This window comes from Scyliorhinus torazame, chromosome 6, assembly GCF_047496885.1.
Source record: "Scyliorhinus torazame isolate Kashiwa2021f chromosome 6, sScyTor2.1, whole genome shotgun sequence".
NCBI lineage: Eukaryota > Metazoa > Chordata > Chondrichthyes > Carcharhiniformes > Scyliorhinidae > Scyliorhinus > Scyliorhinus torazame.
This window is the reverse complement of record NC_092712.1, coordinates 261,443,909-261,462,272: the sequence shown is the minus strand read 5'-3', so window position 1 is coordinate 261,462,272 and position 18,364 is coordinate 261,443,909. Positions and strand designations below refer to the sequence as shown.

The following is an 18,364-nucleotide window of genomic DNA, read 5'->3' as shown; positions in this document are numbered from 1 at the left end:
TTGCATGATCACCTCAGATTCTGCTTACTAGTATGATTACATTTCTACCATGGCTAGCGTGCATTCAGAATTATTTTTCTACAATTTTGGATTGCTGGAATAATTGAGTAATCATACTTTCGGTTAAATAAGTCTAGATTGCTGGCAAAGGAATACAGACGCCTTAAAAAGCAATGTTTTAGCCGAGTCACAAGCGTGAAGCAGAGGGAGATGAAATACACCATAATTTGTGGGAGTGCTGCTAACAAATTTCCCTGGTAAACTGGAGCGGTGCAGTGATCACGTGAGTCTTTTCAGGCTGAGCCACAGCAGATGTTTGCTTGACATGTAAAGGATGCAATTCTCAAAGGCTTGTCTGGCAAGCCTGTGCACTAATTGGCAATAAATATCCCTTTTGTTTAAACCGTAGTTTAAATCTGTGTTTCCTTAAATTCCTAAAGTATTTACAGCCAATTCAGTTAAATTGTACCTCGTCTCCGACCAGAAGAGCTTGCTTGGGTTTAAAAAAAAATTCCAAGCTTCTGTTTGCATTCGCACTTTGGATTCCTTAAGCCAGCGAGTTGCTTAGCTCACCTGGGTCATGTGGTGCAGCATTCAACAGCAGTGAAGAATCAGGCTGATGGAAGTGGAAATCAACGGGGGTTCATCTTGAATTCTGCTTTAGTGGCTCACTAAATAGGCCAGGAAATGCCATCGGCAGAGGCTGTGACGATGTCTACCATCCACCACCTGTCCTCTACTACAGTCCAAGGTGCACGATCTAGGAGAAAATGTAGATTTTTGATCAAGGATGTCAGGAAGGCTGTGTACTGTTAAAACGCCACTGTTGTATTTATGATTGTAAAGGATATTTGCTTGTATAGGTCTGCCATAGCAGTGCTCACAGTAGACATGACTCTCGTATTCCGTCAGTAATGGCTTGAATGTTCGTGCAGCATTCTCTTCAGTAGATATTGTTTTGCTTTTGACTGCTGCTGGTATATGTGGATTTAACGTGTTCTTAGTGAGCTGGCTCAGCTGCATGCTGTCTCCATTTGTGTTCATCTTCACGGATGTGTTGTGCACTGCTGTATTTTCATGTGTGTGGCATTGTGTTGTGCCGACTTTGTGTCTCAGATTTTAATCTTGCGTATTGCTGCTCTCATTTATGACAGGGAAGCATTTAATTCTTACTGGTGAGCACTGCCCGGACATTTTTAATGCAGTATTTTCAGTACTAACCTTGTCTTTTGTGTTCATGTTCTTTGTTTAACCCTTTAGACCTATTTTGGTGATGAGCCAATTTTGTACCAATGGGGTCTGTCTGCACTATTTAAAAAAAAAAAAAAAAATGCCAAAACTAATTTGTTTGCGAATAAATCCTGTTGCAGAAAGACAGCCCGCCCTTTTAAAAAAAAAAAAAAAAAAAGAAAATTGTCCCCACGTAGCATTATACAAGATGAAACCTCACTGTCAAGAAGAGGAATATTACATTGTTGGGATGGGGGTTCCACAATCAGAAATAGTGTTTCAGGATTTTTTCCCCATTGTATGGCATTCTACATGAGTAGCATTTTTAACAGGAAATGTCAGAATCCTCGACTTATTTTTCTCCTTAACCTTGGATGCTTGTATCTGTTGTAGTACCTCTTGCAGTCCTTGCTGAAGTTATGAGGCTATAGCAATGTCAAAACGCTTAATTTATTTTGCAGAATAGTTTGGAGGTACAATAGGGCATTTCTGTAAATTCAACTCATGGTCTAGGTGGCGCAGTGGCTAGCATGGCTGCCTCACGACGCTGAGGACCCAAGTTAGATTCCAGCACCGGGTCACTGACCGTGTGAAGTTTGCACATTCTCCACGTGATTGCATGGGTCTTAACCCCCACAAACCAAAGATGTGCAGGGTAGGTGGATTGGCCATGTTAAATTGCCCCTCAATTAGAAAAATTAAAAAAGAATTCAACTCATGAATCTGATGTGTGAACTTTAAATTTTCCCGTGTCTGTGGCTATATGAAGGGTAAAGCAACTTGGTAAGTGCCATGGATGTTGATTTATTTTACGCAATCAAGATTTATTGTTTGGGTGAATAAATGTACTGTTTTCACTGGAATTCAGATTAAGGAAATGTATTCACTTTGTGCTGCAATATTTTTTGTGTATAGTACAATATTGCCTTTCCCAAATATAATCATTTATTCATCACATCTTGTTCTCTTGCCTGCATCTCTCCTCTCTCTCTCTCTCTCTCTCCCTCCCCAACCCCCCCCCCCCCCCCCACCCCTCTCCTGAAAAATTACTTGGCTGGTGTTTCATTCAAGTAATTTCAAGTCATCCATTCATCCATTTTTCTTGGGTGATTCCGAGAGTGAGAGGCTATTTTTTTGATCATGGAAGGCACCACAGCTGAACCAGATGGGATCCATGCTAAATATCCACAATTATGCTTTTGAGCCAAGAGTCACTAGACAATGGGATAGATGCAGTAGCCCGGACTGATTTAATACAGAGACAAAATAAATCAGAAAAAATACTAATCTCCTTGTGCACAGAAGCCCATTTTCATGAAACTGCTGAGATACATTCTCCACTCCCATGCCGGTTGGGAGAATTGCCTGGGCCGCCAAAATTTCCGAGGACGCCGATCCGATGCCCTCCCGCGATTCTCCCAAGCGGCGGGAACGGCCCGGTCGAGTTTCGCGGAACGGAGAATCGCCGGAGACACCGAAAATGGCGATTCTCCGGCACCCCCGCTATTCTGAGGCCCGGATGGGCCGAGCGGCCAGGCCAAAACGGCGGGTTCCCCCCGGCGCCGTCCACACCTGGTCGCTGCAGTCGTGGGTGGTGCGTGAACGCTGGGGGGGGGGGCGGCCTGCGGGGGGGGATCCTGCACCGGGCTTCATCTGGAATGTGGAGTTGCCCCGCGATCGGTGCCCGCCGATCGTCGGGCCGTCCTCTCTGAAGGAGGACCTCCTTCCTTCTGCGGCCCCGCAAGATCCGTCCCCCATCTTCTTGCGGGGCGGACTTAGAGAGGATGGCAACCACGCATGCGCGGATGACGTCCGTTATGCGGCGCCGGCCACGTCATCTATGTGGCGCCCGTTTTACACGGGCGACAAGGCCTGGCGCATGTAGATGACGCGGCCCCGATACTGGCCCATTGTCAGGGCCTGAATCGGTCGGGACAGGGGCCGTTCCGCGCCGTCGTGAACCTCGACGGCGTTCACGACGGCGCGGCCACTTCGGCGTGGGAGTGGAGAATCCCGCCCATTTTGTTTCATCATATATTGAATCTGGAACTTTTTTTGTGTGGCTCCGTATTGTGTGGTTGATTCCAAGTTGTGAAGGCACGGACCTTCTAATCAATGAGGTTATATAACGTTGGCGATTTTGAGACTGTTTCTCACTGAGTCTGATATCCACTAATAGTTTTTAATACTTTTCATGGGTGGGGGGGAAATGGCCAAATTTCTCCTTATTTGGTTGGCGGGGAGCTGTGAGGGAGAATGCTGTAGAAAAACAATTTGGTTGAAGGTGGTGGGATGGGTGCTCCGGAAAGCGTTTCCCTTGATTGGGAATTATGTGACGGGAAGGATGAGCGGCACAGTAGCACAGTGATTGGCACTGTTGCTTCACAGCGTCAGGGTCCCAGGTATGATTCCTGGCTTGGGTCACTGTTTGTGTGGAGTCTGCACGTTCTCCCCATGTCTGTGTGGGTTTCCTCCGGGAGCTCCGTTCCTCCCACAAATCCTGAAAGACGTGCTGTTAGGTAATTTGGACATTCTGAATTCTCCCTCAGTGTGGCGACTAGGGGATTGTCACAGTAACTTCATTACAGTGTTAATGTATGCCGACTGACAATAATAAAGATTATTGAAAAATAAGGTGGGGGGTACGGGTAGGGCGGGGGAGTGGGAGAGGAATTTAAAAAAAAAATAAAGATTATTGTTATTTTTAATTCATCACCTGAACAAGTTGTTACAAATTAGTGGAGTTTTTAAGAACATCAAATGATTTATCACAGGGAGTTGTTGAGGCAGAGACAACTGCGTTATTTTACAAAGAAATAAGCAGGTAAATAAACTGCAGGAAGATGCATGGCTGTGTGGTGAGTTGGATGGTGAGATTAGTTTTGAATTAATTCAATAATGCTTGACACTGACACAATAGGTCAAATTGATGATTTCTGTGCTGCAAGTTTCTCCTCTGGACTGAACATTAAGTTAGGTGCTGATAAGGAAAACCATTAGGACTTAACCATCTAAGAAGTCCCTCCAGGTATTCCAGGGAAGGAGGATTCTAAACTTGCTGTTGCTATGTAAATTGCAACAGAAGAAATATAGGTAGGACTCGTATATGCTGTTTGTTGATTACGTTTTTTTAAGCAATCATGTGGTTCACTATATGACAGTTTACATTAAAATGGAAATAATCTTCAAATTATCTATTTATATTACATTACTCATCAGGTAGTGCACTTCAAGTTTAACTGCAAACTGAATTCCTTTTTACAGATTTGCCCATGTCTTCACAATGGCATTTCTGTAAATTCTGAGTGCAACATCACAGACTCTCTCTAAAGCTTCTGGGCCTGTTCATCCTTTTAGTGTGGTTAACAATCTGAATGATTCTTTCACCCTACTTTCAAAGCCCCACCTTCCCTTGCTGGTGCAGTCCCTTGAGTGCTGCAGAAACCGCTTTGTTTGCATCCCGACACTGATTATACAACATCTCTAAACCAAAAACATCTACCACAAGTTGAGTTTGTATCCATACCTTTTCCGTTGTTAGGGAGGATCTCTACAGGACTTGAGGGCAAAACCATTGTCCAAATCTGTATATGCAGATTGAGTTGCTGGCAGTTAGAAAACATGGCAGTTCTGTTTATGTTACTCTTGGTGGGCTCAATGGTAGCTGTATGGCCTCTGGCGATAGCAGCACCACAGTTTACAGTATTATTACTAAATAACCCTGACTTTGGTAAAACTAACTGCGAGACTGTTGACTTCTTGGAACTTGGGGAAATCGGGTGGAAAGTGCACCATTTTTTCCTTTGTTACTGGTTACAAAGTACTCGGGAAGTGACAAGTGAATTATAGAATAAACATGAGTTGTTACTGATTTTTTAAAAACCATGAGGGCGGTGGCACAGTGGTTAGCACTGCTGCCTACGGTGCTGAGGGCCCCGGTTCGACCCCAGCTCCGGGTCACTGTCCGTGTGGAGTTTGCACATTCTCCCTGTATCTGCGTGGGTTTCACCCCCAGAACACACAGATGTGCAGGTTCAGTGGATTGGCCACACTAAATTGCCCCTTAATTGGAAAATAAATAATTGGGTCCTCTAAATTTAAAAAGAAACGGGCGAAATTCTCCCCCAACGGCGCGATGTCCGCCGACTGGCGCCAAAAGCGGCGCCAATCAGACGGGCATCGCGCCGGCCCAAAGGTGCGGAATGCTCCGCATCTTTGGGGGCCGAGCCCCAACATTGAGGGGCTAGGCCGGCGCCGGAGGGATTTCCGCCCCGCCAGCTGGCGGAAATGGCGTTAGTTGCCCCGCCAGCTGGCGGAAATGGCGTTTGTTGCCCCGCCAGCTGGCGCAGAAATGCGGCGCATGCGCGGGAGCGTCAGCGGCCGCCGACAGTTTCCCGCGCATGCGCAGTGGGGAGAGTCTCTTCCGCCTCCGCCATGGTGGAGGCCGTGGCGGAGGTGGAAGGGAAAGAGTGCCCCCACGGCACAGGCCCGCCCGCGGATCGGTGGGCCTCGATCGCGGGCCAGGCCACCCTGGGGGCACCCCCCGGGGTCAGATCGCCCTGCGCCCACCCCCCCCCCCCCCAGGACCCCGGAGCCCGCCAACGCCGCCTGGTCCCGCCGGTAAATACCAGCTTTGATTTACGCCGGCGGGACAGGCAATTTCTGGGCGGGACTTTGGCCCATCCGGGCCGGAGAATTGAGCGGGGGGTCCCGTCATCCGGCGCGGCCCGATTCCCGCCCCCGCCCAATCTCCGGTACCGGAGACTTCGGCGGGGGCGGGATTCACGGCGGCCAACGGCCATTCTCCGACCCGGCGGGGGGGTCGGAGAATGACGCCCCAGGTGTCTGTTACCCATCTTTTTGGTTGATGGAATGCAAGATGCGCAATACATCTTTTGAAAACGTAGATACTGTTGTTAAATGCATACTTATAAGTGGAACTGTTTATGACTAATTTTTTGAGTGGTTGCAAAAAAATTAATAGTCTGCTCTATGTCGCTTGTCTCTCTAGTCTGGCTATACAGGAATTGTGCCATTTTAGCTTGCATGGGAGATGCTTGCTTTTGAATTGGAAGGTTGTGGGTTTAAACTTGAATTCAACGCTCGAATGTAGGCTCTAGTGCAATAAAGAGGAAATGCTGCATTCTTCGAAATGCTATTTTTAATTTTCTACAGTTTCTAAACAACAGGCACAGATAAATGTGCTTGTGTGCTATATGTTTCTATTCCATTAAAAATCCATAGATTAGATTTCGATCCACTTCGCAACCCCTTTAGATCGTTTAATCCTTTAATGGGTCACCCAATCAAGGGAGCTGTTTTGTCCTGGATAGTGTCAACCTTCTTGAGTGCTTTTGAAGCTGCACCGATCCAGGCAAGTGGAGCGCATTCCTGATTTGTAGATGCTCAACAAACTTTGGGGAGTCAGGAGCTGAGTTATTCTCTGCAGAATTCACAGCCTCTGACCTGCTCTTGGAGCCACAGTATTTATATGGCTAGTCCGGTTCAGTTTATGGTCAATGGTAATCCCCAGGATGTTGATGGTGGGGAATCAGCAATGGTAATGTTATTGAATGTCAAGGGACGATGGTTGGATTCTCTCTTGTTGGAAATGGTCATTGTCTGGCACTTGTGTGGGGTGAACACTACTTGCCACTTGTCAGCCCAAACCTGGATATTGTCCAGGTCATGCTGCATTTGGACACTGACTGCTTCATTATCTGAGTAGTTGCGAATGGTGCTGAACATTGTGCAATCATCAGCAAATACCCCCAATTCTGACCTTATGATGGAAGGAAGTTCATTGATAAAGCAGCTGAAGGTGGTTGGTCCTAGGACACCACTTTGAGGAACTCCTGCAATGATGTCCTTGCACTGAGAGGGGTGACATCCAAAAACCAGAACCATCTTCCTTTGTGCTAAGTTTAACTCTAATCAGTGGAGGGATTTCCTTCCTGATTCCCATTAATTTCAGTTTTGCTAGGGTTCCTCGTGCCTTCTTGATCAAATTCTGTCTTGATGTCAAGGGCAGTCACTCATCTCATCTCTTGAGTTTTTAGTTCTTTTATCCGTGTTAGGGCCAAGGCTGTAATGTGGACAGGAGCTGAAGTGGGCCTGGCAGAACCCAAACTGAGAATCAGTGAGCAGATTTTGTTGAGTAAGTGCCACTTGATGCCATTTTGCTGTTCATAAGATGGGTCGGTAATTGGCCAGTTTGGATTTGTCTTGATTTTTGTGCAATTTTCCACATTGGTACGTGGATGCCAGGGTTGTAGCTGTACTGGAACAGCTTGAGGGGCGTGACTTGTTCAGGAGAACAAGTCTTCAGTACCATTGCTAAATGTTGTCAGTATCCCATAACTTCAGCTGTTTCTTGATATCACGCGGAGTGAATCAAATTGGCTGAAGATTGGCATCTGTTTTTTAAAATAAATTTAGAGTACCCAATTCTTTTTTTCCAATTAAGGGGCAATTTAGCGTGGCTAATTCACCTACCGTATACATCTTTTTGGGTTGTGGGGGTGAGACCCACCCAAACTCCAAACGGTCAGTGACCGGGTGCCGGGATCAAACCCGGGTCCTCTGTGCCGAGAGGCAGCAGTGCTAACCACTGCACCACCATGCTGCCCCTGAAGACTGGCATCTGTGATGCTGAGGACCTCAGGAAGAGACCGAAGTAGATCATCCACTCAGCATTTCTGGCTGAAGATAGTTGCAAATACTTCAGCCTTGTCTTTTACACAGATATGCTGGAGCTCTTCCATCATTGAAGGTGGGGATATCTGTGGAGCCTGCCCTCTTGTTAGTTGCTTACTCGTCCACTTCCACCATTCATGACTGGATGTGCATGGATTACAGAGCTTAGATCTGATCCGTTCATTGTGGGAGTTCTTAGCTCTATCGCATGCTGCATCTGCTGTTTGGCATGAAAGTAGTCTTGTGTTGTGGTTCATCAGGTTGAGGCCTCGCTTTTACGTATGCCTAGTGCTGTCCATGTCATGCCCTCCAGCATTCTTCATTGAACCAGGGTTGATTCTCCCGGGCTTCATGGTAATGGAAGAGTGGGGGTATGCCGGTCCAGGTGGTTACCTTGCACTTTGAATACAATTTTGCTACTGCTGATGGGCCACAGTGCCTCATGGATGCCCAATTCTGAATGACTGCATCTGTTCAAAACCTACCCTGTCCAACAGGGTGACTGTCCCACTCAATCGTGGAAGGTACCCTCACTGTCAAGACGGGACTTTGTCTCCACAAGGTCTGTGTGGTGATCCCTCCTACTTATACACATGGACAAATACATCTGTACTAGGTAGATTGGTGAGGATGAAGTCAAGTAGGTTTTTCCTATTTGTTGGTTCCCTCACTGCCAATCACTGACCCGGTCAAGCAGCTACGTCTTTTGGAACTTGGCCAGCTCGGTCAGTAGTGGTGCTAATGAGCCATTCTTAGTGACTATTTCCTCACCCATGTTTGACCTGATGCCAGAGACTTTATGGAGTCCAGTCAATGTTGAGGACTCTCAGGGCAATTCTCTCCTGACTGTGTCACTGTGTTGCCACCTCCAGTGGGTCTGTCCTGTTGGTGCGACAGGATATTCCCAGGGAAGGTGATTTCTGGGACATTGTTTGTCAGGTATAGTTTTGAGGAAGACTTTGTCAGGCTGCTGCTTGACTAGCCTATGGGATAGCTTTCCCTATTTTGGCACAGCCCCCAGATGTTAGTAAGGAAGACTTAGTAGGATTGACAGGGCTGGGTACGGCAGTGTGGTTTCAGGTGTCTAGGTTGATGCCGGGCGGCCCTCTACTGGTTTTGTTACTTTTTTTAGACTTCGTAGCAGCTTGAGACCACTTCCTATAAAAGGAAGTAGCTACAAAAATGGTGGATACACTGGTAATAATCTTCCATGAATTCTTTAACTCCGGGAAAAGTCCCAGAAAATTGGAAAACTACTAACACCCTTTTAATTTCAGATTTATTAATTGGTTTTAAATTTCACCAGCTATATTGGAGCCCCCAGTTATTAGCCCGGATTGCTAGTCCAATAACATTACCTCTATGCCACTACCTCCTCATGATAGGGAGGTAATTTGAAGACTTTGATCAAATCAACTCTTTTGAATTCTGGGCAGCACGGTGATGCACTGGTTAGCACTGCTGCCTCACGGCACCGAGGTCCCAGGTTCGATGCTGGCTCTGGGTCACTGTCCATGTGGAGTTTGCACATTCTCCCCGTGTCTGGGTGTATTTCGCCCCCACAACCCAAAGATGTGCAGGGTAGGTGGATTAATCACGCTAAATTACCCCTTAATTGGAAAAAATGAATTGGGTACTCCAAATTTATAAAAACAAAAAAACACGGAACACATGTTTGTTTAATTTCTCCTCATAATTTCAAAAATAATCCAATTAAGGTGCAATTTAGCGTGGCCAATTCACCTACCCTGCACATCTTTGGACTGTGGGGGTGAGACCCACGCAGACACGAGGAAAATGTGCAAACTACGCACGGCCAGTAACCCGGCGCCGGGATCAAACCCGGGTCCTTGATGCCGTGAGGCAGCAGTGCTAACCTACAGTGCCATGTTAACCTTTTTGATGAAATCCTCTATCTGCCAAAGACATTTTAAGGATCTATATATCAGAACTCCATTTACATGGTCCTCCACCTCGCTGAGTTTTAGATTCCAGCTTTTCAGCATTTTGAAAAATGCTGTTCTGTCCGTTTTAGTACTAAAGTGAGTGCCTTCACAATTGTCAACCTGAAATCCATTTGCCAGTTTTACCCATTTGCTGAATTTAATAATTATCTTCATTGTCACAAGTAGGCTTACATTAACACTGCAATGAAATTCTCTCATTAAAATGATATTTTAATATCATTAAAATATTTCATGCTCAGTGTTGTCTGTCGTCATATTTAGATATGTGGCTTTCTATCCCATCACCCACGTCATTAATAAAGATGACCAATAGTTAAGACCCCAACAGAGATCCTTGAGGACATCACTAGTCTTGTCTTGCCAATAAGAGTACCTCCCCATTATCCCAGTGGACTCCCCTTAAGTCACAGATACCATTGAGGTTGATAGATCCAGAAAAGGTCTCTTTCAAAATGATTGTGGATGCCTCCTAACTGTATTTTGCATTAGGACTGTATGATCTTGTATAGAGATCAGAAAGTGCCAAGTAGCCAAGACTCTTTTCATGGACGAGACCTTCAGCATTAAGACTTCCCTTACTAATGATGAGCATAGGCAAGCAGATATCTGAGATGAGGTGGGAACAAGCCACCAGCCTAAAGTAAAATGAACCAACAGCACCCTCAGAAGAAAAGTTACCCCTTCCATCATTGCTTGGCCACTATGATCCTTAAGCATGTAAAGTCACTGTACCCGTAGGTGCATATAAAGGGCCTTCTTCAATATGATCTTGTACTTTTTGAAAACCAAGCAAAAGCTGCCACAATGCAAAGCAGTGAATGGTTTTTAAAATTCTAAATAACTGGCTGTAGGTTGTTGACACTGTTTACTGATCCCATGGACTTTTAACCATGCAGGTTCTCTCAGCAATGGTTCCTCAAATGGATCGATACTGTCACCTGAGATGGTAGTTGAAAATGGGAAAGAGGATGAGTCTCACACATCACAGAAAGGCGATGGAAATGATGCAAGCTCATCGGAAAATGAAGATGGGCCAGTAAGAAAGAGGTGAGTGCTCCCTTAATGTCAATTGGTCTTTTTTGATTGAAAAGTGAAGTGACCCTTCAGTTTTGAAGATCATAGGTTGTTTCAATTTTAAAATTATTTCCAAAATATTCATTTGTTGGCTAAATTGAGTATCGTTGACTGTCGAAATGCTAAACCTCAGCCCCTCGAACCAAGAACGCTGCTGTTTTCATGTTTCTTATTCATTGATTGAATTTTTTGGCCTTCTTGTCCTTCACTTTTCTTTGGCTAAATCTTAAAGTGAACCACAAAATTAGAGATTTGTTGGTAACATCAAGTGGGCGGCATGGTAGCACAGTGATTAGCACTGTTGCTTCACAGCGGCAGGATCCCAGGTTCGATTCCCAGCTTGGGTCTGTGCGGAGTCTGCATGTTCTCCCCGTGTCTGCGTGGGTTTCCTCCGGGTGCTCCGGTTTCCTCCCATAAGTCTCGGAAGACGTGCTGTTCGGTAATTTGGACATTCTGAATTCTCCCTCCGTGTACCTGAACAGGCGCCGGAATGTGGCGCTAGTGGCTTTTCATGGTAACTTCATTGCGGTGTTAATGTAAGTCTACTTGTGACAATAAAGATTATTTTTTAAAAATGCAAATGATTGGAATGTGGATTTGAACTCTAAATATGGCCCCAAGGCTCTCTGGAACATCTACTTGTGGCCCACAAAGCCAAAAGCTTGCATGATTTTGGATTAGACTATTCTACCATTGAGGCAAAGAAAGGGTTGAGCTTTTAAATATATGATGGACTTAATTCTCACCCTGCAGAATACAATGCATTTAATGTACCTAGTCAAATTCTACATCAGAGTTTATAGGGACGTGTCACATTTTTGCCTTAGGATCAAGAAATTTGTTTTTGTGCCATGGGAAGAGTCCATGCGAATGGTTATGGCAAATATTTGTTCTACTTAAAGTGCTTGGCTTGATGTTTCCATTTTATGCAACAGTAGAAGACGACAATAAATATTTAAAAATGAAATGTAAATAATTGACAGGTTATCACTGAGATAAGGGGCGAAATTCTCCGGAAACGGCGCGATGTCCGCCGACTGGCGCCCAAAATGGCGCAAATCAGACGGGCATCGTGCCGCCCCAAAGGTGCGGAATGCTCCGCATCTTTGGGGGCCGAGCCCCAACCTTAAGGGGCTAGGTCGGCGTGGACGGATGTCCGCCCTGCCAGCTGGCGGAAAAGGCCTTTGCTGCCCCGCCAGCTGGCGCGGAAATGACATCTCTGGGCAGCGCATGCGTGGGAGTGTCAGCGGCCGCTGACAGCTTCCCACGCATGCGCAGTGGAGGGAGTCTCTTCTGCCTCCGCCATGGTGGAGACCGTGGCGGAGGCGGAAGGGAAAGAGTGCCCCCAGGGCACAGGCCTGCCCGCGGATCGGTGGGCCCCGATCGCGGGCCAGGCCACCGTGGGGGCACCTCACGGGGCCAGATCGCCCTGCCCCCCCCCCCAGGACCCCGGAGCCCGCCCGCGCCGCCTTGTCCCGCCGGTAAGGTAGGTGGTTTAATTTACGCCGGTGGGACAGGCATTTTAGCGGCGGGACTTCGGCCCATCCGGGCCGGATATTCGCGCGGGGGGGGGGTGCCAACCGGCGCGGCGCGATTCCCGCCCCCGCTGAATCTCCGGTGCCTGAGACTTCGGCAACCGGCGGGGGCGGGATTCACGCCAGCCCCCGGCGATTCTCCGACCCGGTGGGGGGTCGGAGAATCTCGCCCATGAAGTCAGAATTTAGGCAAGACACACTATTGCAATAAATTAATGTGTTTGAGTTATGAATATTCGCAATATTTTTAGGTTTATTGCATTCCCATTTGTCCATCTGTCCCTTTTTCAAGAATGCATCAAGTTGCCATTTGAACTTTGTTAGCTGAAATCAATTGGTAGCACACTTTTTCTCACCCAACTCCAGGAATTGATGCACAACCTGGGCAGACTCCTCCCCCCCAAAATGATCCTAGGTACTATTCAAAGAAAGCACGGTAGCACAAGTGGATAGCACTGTGGCTTCACAGCGCCAGGGTCCCAGGTTCGATTCGCCGCTGGGTCACTGTGCGGAGTCTGCATGTTCTCCCAGTGTCTGCGTGGGTTTCCTCCGGGTGCTCCGGTTTCCTCCCACAGTCCAAAGTCGTGCAGGTTAGGTGGATTGGCCATGATAAATTGCCCTTAGTGACCAAAAAGGTTAGGAGGGGTTATTGGGTTACGGGGATAGGGTGAAAGTGAGGGCTTAAGTGGGTCGGTGCAGACTCGGTGGGCCGAATGGCTGCCTTCTGCCCTGTATGTTCTATGAAAGCATTGACTGTAGTATCCTACCATTGTTTTGATTTAACCCCAATCCCACAGAAGCATATTAACTTGTTGTTCAGCTCCTCTTCCAGTTTACTATGGGACTTATCGCTAAATTGGGCAGCACGGTAGCATTGTGGATAGCACAATTGCTTCACAGCTCCAGGGTCCCAGGTTCGATTCCAGCTTGGGTCACTGTCTGTGCGGAGTCTGCACATCCTCCCCGTGTGTGCGTGGGTTTCCTCCGGGTGCTCCGGTTTCCTCCCACAGTCCAAAGATGTGCAGGTTAGGTGGATTGGCCAGGATAAATTGCCCTTAGTGTCCAAAATTGCCCTTAGTGTTGGGTGGGTGTTATAACCTGCCTACTGACGATTGGCTGGGGACTAATGACTATCCCACAATCCTATGGGAGTATGAACTTCCCCAATGAGGGGGGCGGAGAAACTCCTACTATAAATAAGCTGGCCAGTCCAGGAACCAGGAGGAAGGAGAAGGTAGCAAGGGAAGTTACTGCTACTGTTATGTATATATTGTTATAGTCGATAAACGTTATTATTTTGTATCCTTAAAACTCGTGCTGGATTCTTCGGGGCCTTTACAAAACTGGCGACGAAGGTAAAAGTGAATAGCTGTCTACACTGCTGAAGCCACCTCCCTGGATTTTTGTTGGATAAAGGTTGGAAGTTGTTTTCTATTATACCATGCCTCTGTACGGACGTTTGGATGTTTTTGATGCTGCGCTGGAAAGCTGGAACCAGTACACACAACGGATGCGTTACTATTTCCGGGCAAACAATATCACTGAAAACGAGCGCCAGGTGGTCATATTGCTCACCGCCTGCGGGCCGCATACGTTTGGGGTGATTAGGAGCCTTACGTACCCAGCTGCGCCGGACACCAAAACGTTTGACGAACTTGTGAATATAGTGGGGCAACACTTTAACCCAACCCCGTCCACGATAGTCAAGCGTTACCGGTTTAATACCGCTGAGAGGACCCCTGGAGAATCCCTTGCCGATTTTTTTTATCCAGGCTACGCGGGATTGCGGAATACTGTGACTATGGTGAGACCTTGTCAGAAATGTTACGCGACCGTTTGGTTTGCGGTATTAACAATGCGGCCACCCAGAGAAAGTTGTTAGCGGAGCCAACATTGACTTTTCAACAGGCAATACAAATAGTCTTGTCCCGAGAGAGCGCAGAGCGAGGAGTACAGGAGCTACAGGGAATGGAAGTGCATGCCTTGGGGCGCAACCCTTTCCGCCCAAAAACGTCCCCCCGCACTCCTGCGGTACCTTGGGCGAGGCAACGACCAGACCGACGCCAGTGGCCATCGGACATTCCTCCCCGAAGGGAGCCTTCTCCAGAGCCAATGGACGAGGAGCCATGTCCGTGTCAGACTTGTAGGCGCCGACCCCGTCGCGGACGGCGGTCCTGGAGACGCCAGAGGCGCCGTCGTTCCAACCGAAACTGGGACCAACCCAGGGGCCGTAACTGGGACCAGCCCAGGGGCCGTACCTTCCATGTGGATGAACCTGCGGCGACCACTCCTGAGGACGTGGAGACGGAGGACGACTGCCTGCAGCTGCATTGTGTGGCAGCTCCCCGTGTGGCCCCCATTAAGGTGACAGTACGGGTCAATGGCCACCCGCTGGAGATGGAGTTGGATACTGGCACAGCGGTCTCCGTGATCGCCCAGAGGACATTTGACCGCATCAAGCAGGGTATACAGACCCTTACATTAACTGACTCACAGGCCAGGTTGGCCACCTACACGGGGGAACCACTGGACATTGCAGGAACTACAATGACCCCTGTTGTCTATGGACGCCAGGAGGGGCGTTTCCCACTTATCGTAGTGCGTGGCCATGGGCCCAGCCTGTTGGGTCGGGACTGGTTGCGCCATTTGCGGTTGCAATGGCAGCACATCCTCCAAACAGTTTCTGGAGGGTTGACTGAGGTGCTAGGACGATACCCAGAGGTATTCCAGCCTGGTTTGGGGAAAATAAAAGGGGCCGTAGCCCGTATCCAAGTTGAACCAGGAGCCACGCCGCGCTATTTCCGGGCGCGCCCAGTGCCTTACGCATTGCTCGAGAAGGTAGAAGGGGAGCTCACTCGTTTGGAGAATTTGGGTATTATCAGGCCCGTCCGTTTTGCTGACTGGACAGCACCAATTGTACCAGTAATGAAGCCAGATGCCACAGTTCGCTTGTGTGGCGACTATAAACTTACAGTGAATACAGTTTCCCGACTCGACCGATACCCAATGCCTCGCATAGAGGATCTGTACGCGAAACTTGCAGGCGGACTCTCATTCACAAAATTAGATATGAGTCACGCCTACCTGCAGTTGGAGCTGGACCCTGCCTCCCGACCATATGAAACAATTAACACACACCGGGGCCTGTATGAATATACACGGTTGCCCTTTGGAGTATCCTCTGCCTGCGCAATTTTTCAACGTGTTATGGAGGACATTTTGCGAGGTTTACCACGTGTGGCTGTCTACCTAGATGACGTGTTGATTACAGGGACGTCGGAGCAAGAGCATTTGGAAAATCTGGAGGCTGTCCTTAGACGCCTTTCGGAGGCTGGAGTCCGTTTGCGTCACACAAAGTGCGTATTTCAGGCAAAAGAAGTAGTCTACCTAGGTTATCGGGTGGACCGCGAGGGTCTGCACCCCGTCGCAGAGAAGGTGCGTGCAATTCAACATGCCCCCACCCCAAATGACACTTCGCATCTTCGTTCTTTTCTCGGTCTCGTAAACTATTACGGGAAGTTCCTCCCCAATCTGGCAACTACGCTGGCCCCCTTGCACCTGCTGCTAAAGAAAAATCACACCTGGGTTTGGGGTCAGCCGCAAGAAACCGCTTTCCGGCGGGTAAAGCAACAATTGTCCTCATCTGGGTTACTAACCCACTATGATCCGGGAAAGCCTTTGCTCGTCACATGTGATGCATCCCCGTATGGTATTGGGGCTGTCCTGTCCCACAAGATGGAGAACTGGGCCGAGCGACCGATAGCTTTCGCCTCCCGCACATTGACTGCAGCGGAGAAAAAGTACGCGCAGATCGAGAAGGAGGGCCTGGCAGTGGTTTTTGCGGTGAAACGCTTCCACCAGTATGTGTACGGCCACCATTTCACTATCGTGACTGATCATAAGCCCCTGCTGGGACTCTTCAGAGAGGATAAGCCAATACCGGCCATTGCTTCTGCACAGATCCAGCGCTGGGCTTTGTTGCTTGCGGCATATGAGTATTCTCTGGAGCACAAACCAGGTACGCAGATAGCAAATGCCGACGCACTGAGCCGATTGCCTTTATCGACCGGCCCCATGTCGACCCCCACGACCAGTGAGGTGGTCGCAACCCTAAATTTTATGGACACCTTGCCTGTCACGGCATCACAGATCCGTGAGTGGACCCAGACGGAGCCAGTCTTGTCAAAGGTTCGGCACATAGTCCTGTATGGTGGGCAGCATAGACAGTTCCCAGGCGAGTTGCGGGCATTTTCCTCCAAGCTGTCAGAGTTCAGCGTGGAAGACGGCATCCTCTTGTGGGGGACGCGTGTGATTGTCCCGGAAAAAGGCCAGGAGCTGATATTATCAGACTTGCACAATGGGCATCCGGGCGTGACCAAGATGAACATGTTGGCCCGGAGTTATGTCTGGTGGCCAGGCCTCGACACCGACATTGAGAAGGTGGCCCAAAACTGCTCCATTTGCCAGGAGCATCAGAAGCCTCCGCCGGCCGCGCCCCTACATCACTGGGAATGGCCAGGGCGGCCTTGGGCACGCTTACATGCAGATTTCGCAGGCCCTTTTCAGGGATTCATGTTCCTTCTGCTAATTGACGCCCAGTCCAAATGGCTGGAGGTGCATAAGAAGCAGGGGACAACGTTCTGCGCAACAATTGAAAAAAATGCGTTTATCATTTAGTACGCATGGCCTTCCCGAGGTGCTGGTCATGGATAATGGCACTCCATTCACGAGTGAAGAGTTTGCTAGGTTTACAAAGATGAACGGCATCCGCCATATCCGCACTGCCCCTTACCACCCAGCTTCAAATGGGTTGGCAGAGCGTGCAGTGCAAACATTCAAAAGAGGCCTAAAGAAGCAGTCTTCCGGATCAATGGACACGAGACTGGCTCGGTTTTTGTTTACGTACAGGACCACCCCCCATACAGTGACTGGGGTAGCTCCCGCAGAACTCCTAATGGGCCGGAGACTTCGCACCCGCCTTAGTATGGTCTTCCCGGACATTGGCGCAAAAGTACGGCGCACACAAGAAAGGCAGGGACCGGGATTGTCTCGGCATCGTCCGATTCGGCAGTTTGCGCCCGGTGACCCAGTATTCGTGCAGAATTTTGCTGGTGGTGCCCAATGGGTTCCTGGTGTAATCTTTCGCCAAACGGGCCCTATATCGTACCAAGTGCAAGCCCAGGGTCGTCTCCAGCGAAAACATGTAGACCACGTCCGGTCCAGAAGATCATCCCCGCAAAAGATTCCCCGCCCCCGGAGCTCAGTTCAACAGCGGCAAAGACCAGAAACAAGGGAAGGTAGTCCTCCAAATCTTCCACTGGTGCCTCACTCGAAGCCTGCGCAGGTCGTGACGGGACCGAATGGGGATAGAGACGCTGACATGACGGAGGCAGCAGACTCTGACTCCGAGATGGAGACACAGGATGAATCAGAGGGGGAATCCTCGGGTCCACAGGCCGTGGATGTACAACCGCGCCGTTCATCACGGAAGCGCCGGTCTCCGTCTCGTTATACGCCGCCAGATCCAGCGCCGCGTTCAAATGGCGTCCGGCCTGCGGCCAGACGAGTTCGACGCCTTCCTTCACCAGGGCCTACGGTGGATTCCTTGGACTTTTGAGGGGAGGGATGTTATAACCTGCCTACTGACGATTGGCTGGGGACTAATGACTATCCCACAATCCTATGGGAGTATGAACTTCCCCAATGAGGGGGGCGGAGAAACTCCTACTATAAATAAGCTGGCCAGTCCAGGAACCAGGAGGAAGGAGAAGGTAGCAAGGGAAGTTACTGCTACTGTTATGTATATAAATAAACGTTATTATTTTGTATCCTTAAAACTCGTGCTGGATTCTTCGGGGCCTT

General features: G+C 48.7%; 1 protein-coding gene across 4 annotated transcripts in view; it reads left to right on the top strand.

Moving 5' to 3' along the window:
• The window catches only part of jarid2b (jumonji and AT-rich interaction domain containing 2b), a 594,617-nt gene that overhangs the window by 294,928 nt on the left and 281,325 nt on the right, over positions 1–18,364 (top strand). For 3 of the 4 annotated variants that reach the window (XR_011947850.1, XM_072509615.1, XM_072509622.1), the window contains exon 3: positions 10,790–10,940. Coding sequence is in view for 3 of the 4 variants with exons in the window: in XM_072509615.1 (XP_072365716.1) it covers positions 10,790–10,940 (151 nt within the window). In the remaining variant the exon portion in view is untranslated. Of the gene's footprint in view, positions 1–525; positions 752–10,789; positions 10,941–18,364 lie in introns of those variants that run through there. The other variant, XM_072509616.1, reaches the window with a different exon arrangement.